Below are 19,729 nucleotides of genomic sequence, written 5' to 3' on the forward strand. Positions count from 1 at the left end.
ATGGTTGGACTTGATGATCTTAAAGGTCATTGCCAACATTAATGATTCTGTGATCAATATATAGGCTGGAATTAAAAATTCCAAATCAATGCTTAAAAATAATACCATGTCAAATGAATTTTCTAGAACAGCAGCAGTGTTGAAATCTTTCATCATTTGTGGAAGTGTCAAAGAGCAATGAGTAATAGTCTGCTAACAATACATCAGTTTATTTTTAGGAATATATTTAAATCTGCTGCAACTTGCAATTTACAGAATGACTCTGTGGTAGAAACAAGTTTAGTTGGAACCGTGATGAATGGACTATCTCATCTTCATGGGTGTACTGCACATGGAGAGTTTATTATTAACTTGTTACGTGGTCTTGGTGGCAATCTGAACATGAAATCACGACAAGAATTTGCAAAAGAGGTAATAATCTTTTTCAGCAAGTTTATTAAAAATTTCTCAGTAGTGATTTTCTGTCTCCTAACAATGCAAATTTACAATAATAGAATATCTGTGCTCTAATTTGTTTGCAATTTGTGTTGTCTATAGGGAAATAGCTGAGAAGTAAAGGAATGTTTAATGTGTCACTGATACACTGCTAAGTGCATCCAGCCACACGTGCTGTGCCAAGAGATACAGAGTGGCTTCTGTCTGTACCTTTTTGTGCAAGGACCCACTATAGCAGACTGTGTGTGTGCACATGTATTGTGTATATGTAATCCAGGTTTATTTTGTGGGTTTTTTTCTGTTCAGAATGCTTGAAATAAGAATGGGAGGGCTTTGTTGCACCACCTCATCAGGGAGGTGTTCTTACAGCATTATTTTGAGGTATGTGTTGTTTCTGCTGGGGTGTGGTTCTGTCTGTGTAGACTTTTGAGGGCACAAGGACTAGGGAATAGTATTGGAAAACTATGTGAGTATACTGGTCCCTAGTGTCTACAGAAGGCTGACCCTGGAGGTAGTTGTCTCCACAGTGACACTTGGGTTTTGTGTTGGAGAGAAGGAAGTACTTCCTTCCAAAAGGCAACCTGGAGCTATAACATACATACAGGGCAGATGGTAAAGGTTTAGAGTCAGCTTCTGGAATTAGCTATCAATGCATGTGAAGGCGTTATCTTGTTCTTATGATTATTATTAAGTATGTTGCCTAATATGGAAACATGTTTATATAAAGCTTTTCTAAATACAGTTTATTTAATGTTCTTTATATTATGAAAAAGTAATATGTGGAAGAGTAATATGTTACTGTTTAGTTAAGGACTTAATCATAAAGCATATGAATAACATGATTGAATTTTCAAAGGCAGCCTTGAAACTATCAAATTGAAGGTTTAAATGTTCGATTTTACAGAAGTATTGTTTGAACATTCTTTAGATTAGCTTAAAATTATAGATCTTGTCATTAGGAGTATGGATTTAACAGAAGCTTTATTTTAACTTTTTTTTAAAGATCTTCAGTTGGGCACAAGAATCTCCACCAGATCCAAGGAAGCTCCTGGACACATATTATGACGCTGACACTGGACAGCTAATGCTGTATCAGCTGAAAAAACTTGAAAATCTAACAGCTGATGACTTCAGTAATCTCCAAACACTTCCTGTCATTCAAACCCCTGACATGCAAAGAGGTTTAGATTACTTTAGACCCTGGCTAGATTTTAACAATAAGCAGCCATTTCTTCTTGTGGGCCCTGAAGGATGTGGAAAGGGGTAAAAACTGTTTCCTATTTTAAGCAAAATATACTTCTAGGTATTTGACAAAAATTGTAATACTTTGTTATAATGGTTTTATCATATGACTTTCTGATAGAATATCACTTGTTTAGGTTACTAATGAAACATAGGTTCTGCAGTGGCAAATAGGGGTAAATTCTTATGAAGATCTACAGGGAAGGTTCAGACTGCCACTATGCATCTAAGACATCTGAATGAGGCTTTTAGATGTGAAACAGGACCTTTGGAAAACCTGTGCTGTCACAGAGCAACAACTGGAAGGCACATGAGGTATCCAGTCTCATCTCAAGAGGCACTAGATGCCTGTGTGCAGGCAACTGAATTTAGGTCATCCTGTTGCCTATCTTAGGTTCCTTATTTAGATAGTTTGGATCGTTATATACAAGATATTTAGGCTAGGTATTTGTTTTGTGTAGCTGTATCCTACACTTCTATTGGATTTCTTGAATGGAAAATATTACAGTTTTAAAGGTAAGAATGTTTAATTCAGCAAACCTCGTGCATCATCTATTACATTAATACAGTATATAGTATATGCATTTTAATTCAAAAACTACAATATCTTTGGATATATGGTATTTTAATGCATTTATGTATTACTTATATGTATGCAAACATTTGCTTTTTTAGGATGCTGCTTCATTATGCATTTTCTCAACTCCGATCCACTCAGATTGCTACCATTCATTGCAGTGCACAAACTACTTCTCAACATCTTCTACAAAAATTAAGTCAAACTTGCATTGTAATCAGTGCAAACACTGGGCGAGTATACAGACCAAAGGACTGTGAAAGGCTTGTTTTGTACTTAAAGGATATCAATCTACCCAAACCTGATAAATGGGGAACAAGCACTCTCGTAGCTTTTCTACAGCAGGTGAACACTTGTGTGTTATTTATAAAGAGATTTAAGTGTACTGGAAATAGTTTAGTGTATACAGGAAATACCAACATTAATTGTCAGAGTTAACATCCTACATCTGCATTGACAAGAGCTTTGTTTGTACTTTGATGGAATATGTAGGTGTCAGACAGAAGTAAGATACCATTTTCATTTGTCTTATATGCATAAGTAAATAAAGACAGTGCTTGCCTTAATGAGTTATAATGCAGTAGGCATATAAGACAAGAAAATCATAAGGAGTGGTCAGCATGGATTCACCAAGGGCAAGTCATGCTTGACCAACTTGATAAACTTCTATAATGAAATGACAGACCTGGTAGATGAGGGGAGAGCCGAAATCTACGTGGATTTCACTAACGCCATTGATCTGTCTTCCAAAATATCCTCACAGAAAAGCTGTTGATGGATGGGCTGGATAAGCAGATAGTGAGGTGGTTGAAAAGGGGCTGAACAGCCAGGCCCAGAGGGTAGTGATCAGTGGCACAAAGACTAGTTGTAAGCCATTTTACAACAACTAGTACAAGGCTAGTTGTTTAACATCTTAATTAATGATCTGGACAATGGGGCAGAGCATACCTTCAGCAAGTTTGCAGCTGACACCATACTGGGAGGAGTAGTATATTTCTGGCAATTAAGAAAACAGTAATAATGGTATATTTCTCTTTCTTTTTTTAATGATACTCTGTTGGCGTTCTTTTAATGAAATAGTTATTTAATTATTAAAGGTTCTTACATATCAAGGATTTTATGATGAAAATCTGGAATGGGTTGGCTTAGAAAACATCCAAATTGTTGCTTCCATGTCTGCTGGAGGAATATTAGGAAGACATAAACTTACCTCCAGATTTACTTCTATTGTTCGTCTCTGTGCAATTGAGTAAGTATGTGAAAATTAGTTTGACTCTCAGAACTCAGATTCAGCCTCTGTTATAAACACAGGGCCCTTGCTCAATTTTGTCTTTATGAAGATGTGTCTGCTTTCTGCAGCTTTATATTAAGGTGCTGTTTGGTTACAAAATTAGAGAAATTGAAAAGAAGTTTGTTTGTTTTTAAGTTTGAACAGAATTACAGATGTATTTAGAAAATTTCTGAGGGTGACCTATTGCAATAAAATAATAATTTTACTTAGCTTCTAAATGTAGATGCTATTCATTGAAATTTCTCAGCAATATGTATAAAATTTTAATCTTTTTAATAAAAAAAATTAACAATTATAATCCATAAGGATTACTTTTTTTTTTGCTTTGTAGCTATCCAGAAAGAGACCAACTGCAAACTATTTGTAGTGCCTACTTGGAACCTGTACTACAGAAAAATCTAAAGACTCACCCTGTTTGGGGTTCTTTACCAAAAATACATCAGCTAGCAGGATCTATGGTTCAAGTATATGAACAGGTATGGAAATATAATTTCTTTTTTCAAGGAGATTGAGAATTCAGATTTTTTTATTTTAACAAGAGAATAAAAAGGTTTATCAGTATTAAAATCCAAGTTTGTATCTTTTTTGTAATGTTGATATCAATTTTAGAGCTACTTATTTGCAGAGAATTCTAGGTCTTAGAGGCAAACTGAGTAAGCGGTAAATGCTTTTGCTTTCCTACATATTGGATGATTTTGGCAAGCGTCTTAACCAGCTATGCTTTCAGTTGCTGAGTTATAAAATGTGGATAGTAGTATTTTCCTACTTAATGTGTGAGGAGACAGCATACTTGAAAGATTGTTATGTGCTTAAATGTTATGGATGCTGTTATGAATAGAGGAGATAGATATGACGGTGGAGTCCTTTACACACATCAAGGACTACCTGTTAAAATTTACACTGTTAAAAATAGGTGGTTAGACACACACAAGTTCATTTTATCCTGCCACTTAAATTTTTTGGACTTCTATCTAGCAAAGCACTTAAGTGCGTGCTTTTTGTAATCATGTACGTAGCCTTACTGGGGTAGCTACTGTGGGGATCTAAGTGCTTACTTATGTGTGTATGCTTACTTACACATGTATGTGTGTCCCTATCCTAAACAGAACCATGATATAAAGCTGATCTTTGTGTCTGGAATGTAGGTATAGTCACTGGCTAGCATGCACCAGTTAATGGGAGTTTCATAGGATGTTATAAATGTCTTCTAAGAAATCTAAGTTTAAATCTCATTGCACTGGGACCAAATAACTGATAAAAGGCAGTTGTTCTTTGAATTAAAGATAGAGTTATAAATTCAAATATCATATCTGGGGGAAGAGTTAGTATTTCTGTAAGAAGTCTTTTGTAGTGACTAAGTGTTACTGGTTTAGGTAGTTTTTAATTACACTTTTATATTTCCTTTGCATTTTATATTTGGTATTGCTTTAAAAAAAATGTGTGTTTTGTCTAATAATACTGCAGTAACAGTCCTAGTTGATATGTGCAGTTGTTTGCATCAAAAATGGTACAGAAGAAATGTTATAATTATGAGAAAATCTTTTGCCATTAGAAAAAAAGATTTAAACAATTCATCTCTGCACTTTTCAAAGAATCTAGAGTGCATTAATAAAATATCTAAACCAAATAGAAAACTGATTTGTCTGGTATTTCAGAAAAATTAAAGCTACATTTCCAAGTGCTTTGCATTCTAAAACATCATTCCCTCCCCCAACTTCTGTTTTTAGATACGAGCGAAATTCACAGTTGATGATCACAGTCATTACCTTTTTACACCATGTATTCTTACTCAGTGGGTTCTTGGTTTATTCAGATACGATTTGGCAGGTGGTAAGTCACTTACTTCATTTTCATTGATAAAGTTGTTCTAAAATGGCCTAAATTATTGTTGTTGTCAGTCTTACTGTTGACTTCACATGCAACTCGTTCACCCGGTGCTCTTTCTAAACTGTGAACTGTCTGTAACTCAGTAGAGGGAAAAAATGCCTAACAGTTCATTCCATAACATATAGTAAACAAGTTTAAAAAATCTCCAATGATGTTTTAAAATATGTGTGGGAGCTGTGTATAGATTAAGGGAAGTTAGTAGGTTGTGACAGCATACTATACTATGGGAATTTGAAGTATACGCCCTACTCCGCATAATGTTTTTTCTTTTTTTTTTTTGGAGGGGGAGTGGTTGGGTTAGGGGGTTTTCTGAGTTTATGTCTTGTCTTCTGGATTCTGAGAGACTTGCCTCTCATGCTTTGCTTTTTATACCTGGTTGTATAAACCTGGTAATGTGACTGTGGAACTACAACTGATACACATCATCTATGACCTACTTAACAAAAGATTATAACCACCCTTATACATACAGAAAACATCTAGAAAACTATCTCATCTGTAGAAATTTACAAATATCTATATAAGAGTCTAAATATTCTCACAATTTGGGAATGCTTGATAATTACAATCTAATCTGAAAGTTCTTCTTTCCTTAACTTTGGAAATGGTGAAATTTGTAAAGGTATTCACTTTTGTGTGCTTTGCCGAACAGACAGTATAGGCTTCTTTCTAATCTTGTTTTTGTCTCTGAAATTGCTATTAGTCATACATCATGAGCAATTACTCCTTACTGTGTTTTAGCTCTTACAGTAATTAAAAGGTTACATAGAGGGCTGTTTAAAGAATATAGAAGTTATATGAATGTTATTCCTGCTCTCCATTTATTTTCTGGGATCATCAGGTGGTGTAAATGTAGCTTGAATAAGGTCAGAAAAGCTCACTGACAATCAATGACTGGGTAATCTCACCCTGTTTAAGGACTCCATTGTTGTATCTGAAGGTGATACAGGTATTCGCTTTTTCAGTGATGAACAACATGCCATGTTATTTACTCGTCTCCCCTTCCTTGTCACCTTTGTGAAGAATACTGAAGCTTTGTATTCACTAGTGGCATTTTATAATACAGACCGTTTTGGGTATTTGTTGTTATTTTAGTATTTGTTATCAGTCCTTCTATTCCCCTTTAAAAGAGTCTTCTGGATTTTCTTGTTTTCATTGCCTGGAATTTTGTCTTCTAATTTTTACTTTGTGTGCAACACCTTGTTCATTTTCATTAGAATGCCATCACTAAACTGAAGAACTTGTTTTAATAGAATATGTTTCATTTTATCTTGTAATGATCCGTAAAGATACTATTATTAAAGCGCACTTCATAATGTTTACTTTTTCTCTTATTTCTTCCTTACTGATGCTCTCCTGCTGGTATGTAATTTCACTTACTCATTTTCAATCTCATATTTTGAAATGGAAAATTTGAGAAAAGTAAAATTTATTATAAATTTATAAAGCTGAATATCTTCTTAAATTTTGTAGGATCACCGAAAAAAACTGCAGATCATGTATTGGAAATTGTTGCTTATGAAGCATGTCGTTTGTTCCGTGACAAAATTGTTGGCGTGAAAGAACTTCATGTGTTTGATACTGTTTTGATGAAAGTATTTCAAGGTGACTGGGGCTCAGATTTTCTGGACAATATGTCAGGTAAACCATTTGAGGCATACTACACAAACCTGAAATATTTGTTTAGGAACTGCCTAATCAAATCAGGCTGATCAAGTCAGACAGCATATGAGCTGAGCACCTAAACTTTCAAGTGTTTCCTTTTATTTACACAGATATCTTCTATGTAACTTGGGGAGCTTGTCAAGAGGCATTCATCACACCAGGACAGACTCTACCACCACATGGGAGGCCACTTGGTAGACTAAACTCAACAGACCTGAAAGATATTATTCAAAAAGTGAGACAAGTTAAAAGAATATACACAGCAAGGATCCACAGCAATTATTCTAGACATTTTTTTCAGGAAGTAACATGTGAGCACCAGGTTTAGGGTGGGGTCTGCTGCTTGTTCAAGGAATTAACTTTTGCATTTGGTAAAGTGAGGGAAGGTTTGTGATGCTATGTGGCAGGCAGTAGGAAGTATCATGGAGCAAGGCTATTTTAATGAAAGGGCATCAGGCACATTTGCTGGTGATTTACAACAGTTTGATGAACAACATTTTGAGGAACATTGGTGTGCATGTATATTTGTGTATTGTTTGAGTACCAAAGTGTTTTATTAAACTTTTACTTTCTGAATTTGTAATTTGCTAATGTAATTTTTTTGAGAAGAAATACAAATGGATTACTTGGAGATCTGGCATGCTTTTAAACAGTAAAGTACAAAAAGTGAACTTGATGAGGAAATGCAAACATGTAAACTCTGCTAGGCTGACTGATTTTCAGGAAGAGAACTTTGAGATCACCTCCCCTTATTAGTAGTGTTTGATGGACAGCTCTTGTAGCTGGGAAACTACTCACTCTCCTTAGTTGCCAACTTGTGACCAATAGGCTATATGGGAAAGGAAAAAGTTTAATAGCCTCAGTAATGAGAGTTTGGTTTTTTGTCTGACTACACAATTACATTTGGCTTCAAAGATGAGGTTTTGATAAGTGTAACAAGGCCAGAATTTAGTCTTAGGATCTGTTATTATGTGTGTTTCACTAGAAAATTCCATAATCTGCATTTATGCAGCAATTGGCTGCCTAAAACACTCTTCTAAGTTATATATTAATCTGTAGTCAGAGACAGCTCAGACTTTGTTGTGATCCATTATTTAATTTTAATTAATTCAGTGGTAGATTTCTATTTCAATGTATCAAAGACTTCTAGTGTATCCTGGTGCTGGTGGTAATGTGATCTGTTCATTACTGATAAAGGGTATGCAAGGTATCTAAATTCTGTCACATAAATAAGTTATTTGTAATAATTACCAACGTGGCCTTTTAAGCTTTCAAGCCCTTCTTTTCTAAACTTTTAAATGTTGGGTTCTTTCATATTGTACTGCTTTTATTTTTTATTAATGAACAAAATTTTTTTTTTCTTTTTTAATAGGGTGTTACTCATTATGGGCGAGACAAAAAGGAGATAGAGATTTTACTGTTCCAGGAAGTCCTCAGTTATATGTCTAAAGTGGACAGAGTGCTAAGTTTTCCTGGAGGATCACTTCTTTTAGCAGGACGGAGTGGTGTAGGTCGTCGAACAGTTACCTCTTTAGTCAGTCATATGCATGGAGCTGTTCTGATTACTCCCAAAATTTCCAGAGGCTATGAGCTGAAGCAGTTCAAAAATGATCTTAAATATGTAAGTCACGCAGTGTCTTCCATTTTGTAGTGTTGTAGGTGTGTCTTAAAAAAAAAGGATATGGTAATTTTGAGCGACATTAAAGTCTTGTGTGAAGAGATATTTTAAGAAAAGCCAAATGTCAACAGTCTAAATGAAACAAGTAGAGTTTTGTAAGTTCTCAATGTCTAGATGTGTCTATTGTTCCTTATAGTAGTTACCGGAAACTCTTCTTTTTTGACTGCCAGAGCTGTTTTTATGACTGTTGTGGACTTCATAAATTCTAAGTTTATGTGAATATTGGAAAGGTTTTTTCATGTATATATTTTCAAATTTGTATGTATTTTAATTTGCTGTCTCTACTATGGTCTGCCAGTAGCTGAATCAAGTAAAATTTTAGTGATTATTGTAATTTTAAAACAAATGCAAACCATGAATTAGGTGTTTTTCAGTACCTTCAGCAATGCTAAAGAAAATTCTAGAGCTAAGGCCACACAAAAGAGCAATATAATTGAGTCACATCTGGAACATAAATATACTCTATGAAAGTGTTTTAATTATTTTTTCATTACCAAGCTGTACATTTAGGTATAATGTTCTTTATATTTGATATCTTATATAACTGAATAACCTAGTAATCTTTTGTAAATATATAATAGTATAGAAGCTGTGGAGAAAATATGTATGTAATATATGATCAAGGAAAGATTATCATTCTTTTATGAACCATACATATATTCCATATACTGAGATTTAAATGTCTTCCCTGCTTCTAGGTGATGGAGCTTGCGGGCATTGAAGCACAGCAGGTAGTATTGCTGCTTGAAGACTATCAGTTTGTTCATTCCACGTTCCTTGAGATGATCAACAGTTTACTGTCTTCAGGTGAGACAAGTCCAAAAAGGTTATGGTAATAATTTTACCACAGAGACTTAGCTCAATGAGGCAGATTTAGATGATGTTTTCTAATTTTATGTCCATGACAGAAGTGTGTGTTAGTTTTTTACACTGTTTTAGCTAGAGTGCTTGTACATGAGAAACTGACTTAGAGTTCACTTAGCTGTCCTTTAACCTACCCTGCAGTATGGGTGCTTTCAATTCCTCCAAGTTGCAAGTTAAGTAACTTATTTCAGAGGAGTCCTTTGTAATAGGGTAACAACAAAATAATAATATATTCTACTCTACAGCTTCCCTTCTGTAATAAAATTTAAAATTGAGATGCGTCCCAGTGTTGTACTAGATTGAATAGACAGAGTCCTTTACTTAATCAAACACCAGCAAAGATGACTTCTCTGAAAGTAGTGAGATGATATGTGGAACACTTCTCCTCTGGGGACAGGCTGAGAGAGTTGGGGTTGTTGAGCCTGGAGAAGAGAAGGCTCCGGGGAGACCTTATTGCAGCCTTTCAGTACTATAAGAAAGACGGGGACAGACTTTTTATCAAGGCCTGTTCTGATAGGACAAGGGGTAATGGTTTTAAACTAAAAGAGGGTAGATCCAGACTAGATATAAGGAAGAAATTTTTGACAATGCGGGTAGTAAAGCCCTGGCACAGGTTGCCCAGAGAGATGCCCCACCCCTGGAACCATTCCAGGTCAGGTTGGACGAGGCTCTGAGCAACCTGCCCTACATGAAGATATCCCTGCTTATTGCAGGGGTATTGGACTAGATGACCTTTAAAGGTCCCCTTCCAACCCAAACTATTCTATAATTCTCTGAATAATAAATAACAAAAGTGACTTTAATTAATTAATCTGGCTTTGTTCCTCGATAAGAGAGATCTTTGAAGGACTGAGTCTAACTTGCTAAATGTTTTTTTGGAACTGCAGTAGTTTAAGAGCTGATTGATAAAAGCACCAGATTTTACTGGTTCCCAGCTGCAAATACAAGTCTCCTTACCATATCAGATTCTCCAGTGTTAAACCTCTATGTGTGAGGACCTAGATAACTACTCTCTTTCATGTTTCTGTTTTCTGGTATACAACAATCTGGTTTGATTTGTTTTGTATGCAGTATTGGATCACTGTCTTTGGGTAGATTTGAATGAGTTTTTGAAGTATATTGCAGTTACACAAACAAAGTAGGCTGTTTAAGTGAAATGGAATCACTGTAATTTCATTTGTTGTTTTCATATCATGAAAAGAATGGTGAAGTACATGGGATGATACTCCTGAAAGTATGGATGTGAATACTGCCATACTCAAATTCTCTATACAGAATATTCAAGGGGATCCTTCAAAGGAATTTGAAGAATTATAGTGTATTCGATCTGACATTTTAAATTCATTCTTGAAATAGGAGAAGTTCCTGGGCTATATAAAATAGATGAATTAGAACCATTGCTATCTCCTCTGAAGGATCAAGCTTCACAAGATGGATTTATGGGACCAATCTTCAACTATTTCACATACCGTATGTGAACAGAATTATGTTATAATTTATTGCAAAGTTACAGAAGTGGTATAATAATGGACAAATAATTTCTAACATGATCCTTTTTTGTGTGCATTTTTAGCTTTCAGTTAGTTATTAAAAACCAGGCAGCGGTAATGAATGAATACAGTGTGATACTTGAGGGCACAGAACCTTTGGCTTAAAATTTTTTCTATCTGAAATTTTATATCCATGAATGTTCTACAAAGCTGGTATGAAATCTGTTGTTGAAAGTAATTAGAAGGAAGAAGTGTTTGTCCCCATTGTTTTCTGGTTTATTTAGCTTACATATCTAGTAACAGATTATTCAGTTATACCTAGGAATCTCTTTGGATTCTGAGTAATCATAAGCAAGTTTACAGATAGGTTTCTTAACTATATGCATTTCTTCCTTGGACCAATACGAAGATTAAGTAGTTTCCAAATAAATAGGAGAATGTGACTGAAAGAATACAGGTGTTGGCAGTCAAACTGAAGGGCCTGGAACTACTTCTGATTGGTTCTATTGGTCTATATTAACTGGAATAAGAATTAATGGTATCTATTCAAATAATCAACTCTTCTAAATTAAAAAAAACCACAAACTAATAGACATAATGAGGATCCTTGATATTAAATTAATTTGCTTAAGTTCTGTTTATAAACACTCCTGCCCTAGTGTGATGTGGTGTAATAGTATCTTTTTTCAGAAATTACTTTGTGATAAGTATTTGAAGGACACTAAATTATGTTGTATTTGCAGTAAATCTACCGTCATGTAGTCAGATTGTTATCTACAAAATATTTAATATGTTGCATTTTCTTAGGGATCCAGCAAAATCTGCATGTTGTCTTGATCATGGATTCTACCAATTTAAATTTCACAATAAACTGTGAAAGTAATCCAGCACTGTACAAGAAATGTCAGGTTTTGTGGATGGAAAGCTGGTCAGAAAACAGTATGAAAAAGGTAAATTGCATTAATTAAAAACTGTGATTTGTTTACATTAGTGTCTTCAAAAATAACTGAGCTTTGATGAATAAGATCAAAATATTTAAAGTTGTGAAGGAATAATTGTCACTGTGCTTATTTAATTTATTTGTGCAGTTCTACAAAGACAGAACATTTTGCAGAACAGTTAAGTAATATTAGCATTGTTGTTTTAACTGTAACATGTTTTGTTCCGTCTGTGGGCTGACTTGAACAAAATGCTGACTACTATGACTCTCATCAAACACAGCATTTAAGAACAAAATACAAATAGACTGCAAACAAAATGTTAAAGCCAACTATGCTGATGATAACTGCTGTTACTAGTATGCTTGACAGCTAGTTTAAAAATAGGTTTGTTAGGTGTATGTGAGGTGCTGTATACCTAAGATTGCACTGTAAACCTTATGTTATTCTTGGATCTTTGTTAAGTGTTTTGCTTGATGAAACGGAGTCAGTGTGTTCTTTTTAGGAACAAAATCCGCTTATTTCAAGATGTCCACAGTGTAAGTTTGAGAAAGATACATACTACTTCTATATGTTAAGAGACTGCCAAATGCAGTATCCTGATAGGGGCAAGACTGCCACAACTTTGTGACCCTAACTTGAACGAGTGGTGAAGCTGAGCATGTATTCCCAGCAGACTCACACATAAACACACAAAGACAGCACATACACACATATACATGTGTTTGCCACACAGAACACCACAAACAGAAACCCTCAGCACAAACAGCATCGTTGGCATCATCCTGTTCACCTCTCTGAGTGATCACAGTGAAGGTCTATTAGTGGAAAATAGGTACATATGCAGAATGTGAATCCCCCTACTAGCTGGGCACGGACGCACAGGTCCTCCAGTAATTGCCTCTGGTTCGCCAGGTCTCCCCAGTTGCTGGCCTCTGGACTTACAAGCTCCTGAGGTCACAGTCCCACTGCAGCTGCTGGTACAGACTGCCTCACTGCATGCATGTGCACACACACACAGTGGATCAGTGTAAGCCCAGTAACTGGGCTTATACATTCAGTCCATCCAGTAGCTGACCTTGGATCTAAGATCTCCCCATTGTGTCCTGCAGCAGGCACCTACGCATACATGTACACACATAGACACACGCAGCCAGGTATCCTTTGACTCCCAGACTCCACAGTCTCTCAGGCCAGTTGGCCTGGACCTTCTAGTCCCCCTGGCAGCCAGCTCCTTCAGGGGCCTCGCCAACCCATAGTAAGTCTTGTGCAATCTGAAATGCTCTTCTGCTGCATCCCCTAACGTGTCCCAAGACTCCTATTCAGTAACCCCCTCAGCCTAGTCTGTAAGGTGATCTGTCCTCTCCCATTGACATATCATGATGGGTTTCACATCTGGACAATGGGGTTGGTCAGTCTCCTGGGAGAGCCATGGGAGCAGATGGCGCAGAGTAGCCATTTCTGCCTGGGTTACAGGGGCATCTCCACCTGCTAATGTGCCTCAGTTTCAATGGCAGGTTGTACTGAAAATTCATTTTGGCAAAAATGTTTGGACCAGCTCTGTCCACAGTTAAAAATTGTTTTTCAGAGTATATTCATTTTCACTTCAGGACTGATTTTTTTCTTTTTAAGTAGAGTCTTATCATTTAGTCATATGCCAGAAACCGTGAATGTACTTGGTATATTTTTACCATTGTACATTGTATAGTTGTCAACATATTAAAGTAAGGCCACTCTTAGGCCATGGAAAAGACTTCAAAGTCTTAGACTTAAGCATTGTTTAATTCTGGTGTTGTATCCACAACAGTTATACTTAAGACTGATTTCCTGTTGAGTTGTATATCTTCTTACATCTTTGACATTTGTGTTATTGTAAGAGTTCTTTGAGAATTAGTTGCTCTTTCTTACAGCCAGCAAAAGTTCCTCTGCTTGAGAGAACAGGAAGTTATCAGTGACAGGGAAAGGCAGAATTGGCTTTTTTAATGCTATAAATATTTGGTAAATACCTTATTCTCAATAAAGCTATCATATTCAGTCTTTTCAAATGAGAAACTAGATTGAAGGTTTGTTTTTTTTTAGTTTTAACCTGAGTATTCATTGTTTGTAATTTTCATACAAAAAATCATGTTCATTTTTTTAGATACCTGAAATGCTTCTGTATGGTTCAGATGAACAAGAAAAGACTGGAAAAGCACACAAGGAACTTAAGAAAAAACATTCAGGTAATATTTAGGTGGTCCCACTAGTTATTATTACTTATTATTAAACACTTATTCAGTCCTGTGTTGGGCATAGATAACATAGATATAACATAGATACTTTGAGTATGTTTTCGGCAGCATATTCATAGACTAGTATTGGCAGGCATTTTGCACAAGAGAACATCAGTCTGGAACAGACATCCTGGCTTATCAAACCCAGTCTATTCTGTGTCACAAGCAATCACTACATATATTCAATTTTATAAACTGATTAAGCTGCATCTTGTTTTGTTTTGTTCTGTGTCTTCCTTCTATGTGGATGTTATTTCACAACCTCAAAATTTGATGTTTTGAGAGTTTTTCAGTCTATATGTTTTAATTATTCTTGTCCTAGACCTACCCATTTTATTTTAATAATTCTTTATCTCCAATAACTGATTTCTTGTAAGTAATGCCCCTTATTCAGCATAATTTGTTTTTATTATAAAACTTCAAATTTAACCATTTTAAAAATAGGATGTCAAATGAAAACTAGGAGACAGGTGCCGGCACTCATTTCCACAATACTGCTTTTAGCCACTTTTTATAAAGCATTAGTCTAAGTAGTACTTAGAAGTCATGGAACCAACAGAGTATAAAATTGTCAGTGGTTCACTTGGGGTTTCTTGTTTTGTATTCCAGCCCGTCAGAATAATAGCCAAACTTAGGCTTTAGTGTTCATGCTACCATTTATGTTTATCCTAGGTCAAGGTGCTTAATCTATGTCTCAGTACTTACTAAAGGCATTCATTTATGTGTAGGTATGTTTTAGCATTTTTTTCTTTTCTAGGGTAATACAGTTTATTTTACAGTATCTTTGGGCTTATTTTGAGAAACTGTTCAACAAACTGAAGGACCTGGAATATTCAGAAAAACCTTTTAGTCTACCTGTCATCAGAAACAAGGGAGAAGACAGAAATACATGGGCTTCCTTTGTAAAAAAGTCCCAAGTATTTTCAAATTCAATTTCAGTGGAAATAAAATATCTTTTATGATTAGCCCTCAGTAATCTGTAATTAATTTTCCAAACATCAGTGAAATAATTTACAGCTTTGAAACAATTTCAGTATATTTCTTTCTGAGGAATATGTATTTCAAATGTAATTACATGTTGTTTCCCTGAGAGTACTTGGAACAACAATATATTCTTTGTGATATTTTGAATGCTTTTCATTCATGTCTCAAAAAACATATTCTGTTGCTCTTCCTTAGTTATTTTAAAGTGAGATAAGAATGAGCATATTATCCACGTAACAAATTATGTTGTACAGGTGATTCTGATTTTCTGAAGTCATTTCTGGCAATCCATGAATCATGTAAAATGTATGGAGCAACGCCTAGCAGGTATATGACATTCCTTCATATATACAGTACCATCAATAACAGTAAAAGAAGACAGCTAATAAAAAGGCAGAGCCACTTGCAGGTATGTATTTAAAACATTTTTAACATACGTCTTTTCAAAATCCTCTCCCATTTGGAAATGCCGTCTGTATTAATGGGCTGTAGCTGGTAACATGGTTGTGAGAGGTGTCCTCTGTTCGCATATGCTCATGCTGTGGTTTCAGGAGAGAAATAGTATGAATCTTAATGTTCAAATGCCTCTAAGAGTGAAGAGTGGTTTCTTGTTTTTGTTAATATTTTTCCTCAAGAATGTATTGGACTGGGTATGTTTTCTTGAAAGAGTAAAATGTGCTTGAAAGCACTTTAAATTTTTTCAACCATATGTATTAGAATTGTGTTGCAAACAATCCATCATCATTACATCAATTTAATTCCTGCCTCTGCTTGTATAAATTTTCCCCATGTAGCTCCTTATTCCATCCTTTTCTTTATATCTCTACAGCAACTTCCTGCTTTGTGTGATTCTTGCATCCTTCTGGTTCAACAAGGTGTTACCTTTAACTTCATGGTGCTCTTGTGTAGCTTTGGCCAAGATTCCCTTTGTTGTGATTTTCTCCCATGTTGTGTTTTGGAATTAATTTCAAATTCATTTTCCACACATCAAACCTTTGCACAGTTCTAGACCAAATGCAGTTAATCTCAGATGTCGCTTTACTCCTGTATGCATAACATGCATATTTTTGAAACCCATTTGTTATCTTTCCAGTCATAAATCTTTCCCTCCCACCTCCCCCCAGTATATTTCTGGAAAGATCTGTATGATCCTTTAGGACATATAACTTTTGTCTTTACCCTTCTCCCTTCCCTTTCAGCTCCTTTTCCTAGTGACCCTTGCTGCTATTCTGAAACCACACTTGCAAAGCTGTATTTCTTCTTAAAGCATCTGTCAAAACCAGATGACTTTCTTGCCTTTTATTCTACACTGTTTTTATTCTGTGTGCCAATCTTTTTCATCACTGTAGTATGCAATTTAAGATTTGTATTTGTAATGATAGAAATTGCTTTTTTATTTAGAAAGTAGCTGTGGTTTGTTTGTGACAAACACTCACTTCTTAAATGGTTAAGAATAATGGTTAAATAAAAGTAAACACTTACATGAAAATGCATCCTATATCAAAACATCTTCCAGATAATATTTTCTTTCAAATATATCTTGAACTAATTCTGTTACCTGGTTATTGTAAAGTAAATAATTTAGAAAGTGTGAATAAAGAAAACAGTTAATCTTCAGCATAATTGAGGCTTTGTTTTATGTACATTTATGTTCATTAGAGAATGTACAAATATGTAGAAATAAGATAATCTGATTTATATCAATTTGATTTTTATAGATTTGCTCTTAGAGAAGATGTAATTATATGGAGTTAATATCAGTTAACTGAAATGCTATTGAATTAATTAGAAAAAGATTACTAGTTGCTGTTCAATTAAAAGTGTTATTTTGAGAATTTTGTTTTCAGCTTTTTGATGATCTTAGAGTGACACGTCTAGAAGTGCCAAATCTCAATTTTAGGTTAAATAATACTAAGGAAATATAAATAATATCAAGAAAATGTGGAACATAAGTTAAAAAATTAAGAATATTATTCTAGTTATTCTATTATTCTATTATACTATTCTATTATTCTATTAGTTTGTGCATACTATTTATAACCAAACTTCATTTAAATCCATTTAAAATACACTGCTAAATAACTGCTTCTTGTAAACTTCTAAAGGCAGGTGTTTCAAAGCTGAATGAAGCTAAAGCCCTGGTAGATGAACTGAACAGAAAAGCTGGAGAACAAAGCATTTTACTGAAAATGAAGCAGGATGAGGCTGATGCTGCCCTTCAAGAAATTACAGTATCTATGCAGGTGTTGTATACAATTACATCAAAAGTGAAAAAAAGAGAGATGCTCTTTTATTTTTGGTCTCCATAACTGCCTGTGCTTTGTATTCTTTTCAAGGTTTACAAAATCTGATGCTTTTACAAGAATTTGCCTAAGCGAATGCATGAGCACTGAGGCTTGAATAAACATACAACAGGACAGAGGATTATATCATTTAAATCATATCTGAACTGATTGAGTAGGAAGAGATCAGTGCAAGTTCTGCTCCTGAGTGGTACCTACTGCTGTAGTTTAGTCTGAAAGTTTTCCTAGAACTTCATAAATGCAAACTGATCCATTTTATAATGTTTATTAGCTAGGAGCTTTAAACAAAATGCTGACAGGTAGCACTGTTTTAAGTAACAAATACCAGGAATTAAATTTGTGGACTATTAGAAAGTATGTATTTCATGAGGTTTGGGCCCGTGAAGTTAACCTCAAAGAAGGTTAAATAATACCTCTGTGTTCATCACTCCTTGAATTTTTATTCTTTAGCTCAGAGGTAGACCTTCTGTTTTTTGAGGAGGTAGTGTTTTCTCAGTTAAGTAAAATAATTGTGCAGAAAATACATATCTACATTGATACTTCCAGGAATCATAAATTTAAGATAAGCTGTAATGAATCCACTGTCACTGCACTGTTATGCTGAACTGATCAGTCTGAAGCACACAAATAAAGAAGTTCAGTGACAAAGATACTCTGTATGCAGTAAAGTAGATGCCTGCTCTTTCAAATCATTTGGTTTGCAGTGCTTTAAATTACTTCCGATTTTTATAAGTCTACTTCTCTTGGCAATTTTTAATACTTTTAGGCTCTATATGCCTACTATACATGAATCTGAATAATGATGATTGGCTTGGTGTGTTCACTGCTGGCCTCAAAGAATTTATTATGCCATTTTCCCTGTTCTGTTTTAAATTTGTGTCTGCTGTAGTCTGGTAGAGTTACAGGTTGTGTGGGTAGCACATATTACATTGTAGGACAAAATCAAAGAGTAGGCCAAATGCAATGAAACATGATGGCCCCACTGACATCAGAAAAGTTACAGTAGAATTTTGATTATTTAAATTAGCATAAAGTATAGGTGCCCTGTAACATTTTAATGTCACAAATGTTCTAGTTTATGTAAGACAGAGGGCTCTAATAAATACAGACTCTTTTAATCTTCTTTCAGAGCAAGGCTTTTGACCTACAACTGGATTTTAGGGTTTTCTTATTCAGAGCTATCATTCAGGACATGTACATTTACATGAAATGTCTCATCTAGTTTTATGTAGCTAATGTTTTATGGATTTGAATGTAATCTTCAATGACGTGCTGGTCTATAGCTTGGGTTAAGTACTGAGAAAGATTGTTATTAATCTCAAGGTTTTCTCTGCTTATATACATCTGCTACAAATTCAACTTGTCTCAACAGTTGCTGGTTATAATAATATGTTATATACTGGAAAAACGTAAACCCTGGGCTTTGTTGTCTTGTATCTTTTAGGTGAACTGCGCCTAGAATATTAGTCTTTGATGTATTTTATGCATTTATCCTCAGTTATTTGTTTTGTAACTGGTATTGGTAGTCCCTGGTTCGGGGTGTTTTTTTTGTTGACTTCAGAATATCTGAAGTCTTTTTTATTGTAATTTTATATACTAGGTATTTATTATTGTACTGAAGTGCTTAGGAGTTCTGGAGATGGCTAATGGCTACTGTCTGCTGTATGGTAGGCACAGTATCAATACAGGAAAAAAAAAAAGATGTAAACCCAGACAGCTTACAATATATGTGTAGGACATAAGACGGATATCCTTAGAGACAGATGGGTGCAAATTTACAAGTAAATGATATATTAGTATTTTTAGGCTAATGAACTCTATTTCCAACACAACTGCTGCTTTTAGTAACATAGAAAAGGAGTGTTTTAATGGTGTAATGAAAGAAATAGAAATGTGAGCAGCTACAAAGACAATGACATGAAGACATTACTTTCAAATGTAGTAAGAATGTTAAAGGTTGTCACTCTTATGCTTTTAGAGGGGGACTGCCATCTTGATAAGGAATGGAAAATCAGGGGCAAGGAGGAAAAAAGTCATAATGAGCCTCAAAAATAGAGGAACAGATCTTGTCTGTGGTAAAGGGAAAGCGACACCGTAAAAGC

At 34.9% G+C, this 19,729-nt stretch overlaps 1 protein-coding gene across 1 annotated transcript in view; it reads left to right on the forward strand.

Moving 5' to 3' along the window:
* Window positions 1-255: 255 nt before the first annotated feature.
* Window positions 256-19,729, forward strand: part of LOC104619326 (cytoplasmic dynein 2 heavy chain 1-like) — a gene marked incomplete at both ends in the record, with an annotated part of 27,397 nt that continues 7,923 nt past the window's right edge. The window contains 15 exons of the mRNA XM_010285162.1: window positions 256-411; window positions 1,439-1,698; window positions 2,353-2,599; window positions 3,352-3,503; window positions 3,877-4,021; window positions 5,273-5,375; window positions 6,927-7,073; window positions 7,208-7,332; window positions 8,470-8,718; window positions 9,474-9,582; window positions 10,996-11,109; window positions 11,937-12,079; window positions 14,208-14,289; window positions 15,579-15,733; window positions 17,430-17,567. Coding sequence (XP_010283464.1) covers window positions 256-411; window positions 1,439-1,698; window positions 2,353-2,599; window positions 3,352-3,503; window positions 3,877-4,021; window positions 5,273-5,375; window positions 6,927-7,073; window positions 7,208-7,332; window positions 8,470-8,718; window positions 9,474-9,582; window positions 10,996-11,109; window positions 11,937-12,079; window positions 14,208-14,289; window positions 15,579-15,733; window positions 17,430-17,567 — 2,325 coding nt within the window. The remainder of the gene's footprint in view (window positions 412-1,438; window positions 1,699-2,352; window positions 2,600-3,351; window positions 3,504-3,876; window positions 4,022-5,272; window positions 5,376-6,926; window positions 7,074-7,207; window positions 7,333-8,469; window positions 8,719-9,473; window positions 9,583-10,995; window positions 11,110-11,936; window positions 12,080-14,207; window positions 14,290-15,578; window positions 15,734-17,429; window positions 17,568-19,729) is intronic.

This window comes from Phaethon lepturus, unplaced genomic scaffold, assembly GCF_000687285.1.
Source record: "Phaethon lepturus isolate BGI_N335 unplaced genomic scaffold, ASM68728v1 scaffold46544, whole genome shotgun sequence".
NCBI classification, from domain to species: Eukaryota; Metazoa; Chordata; class Aves; order Phaethontiformes; family Phaethontidae; genus Phaethon; species Phaethon lepturus.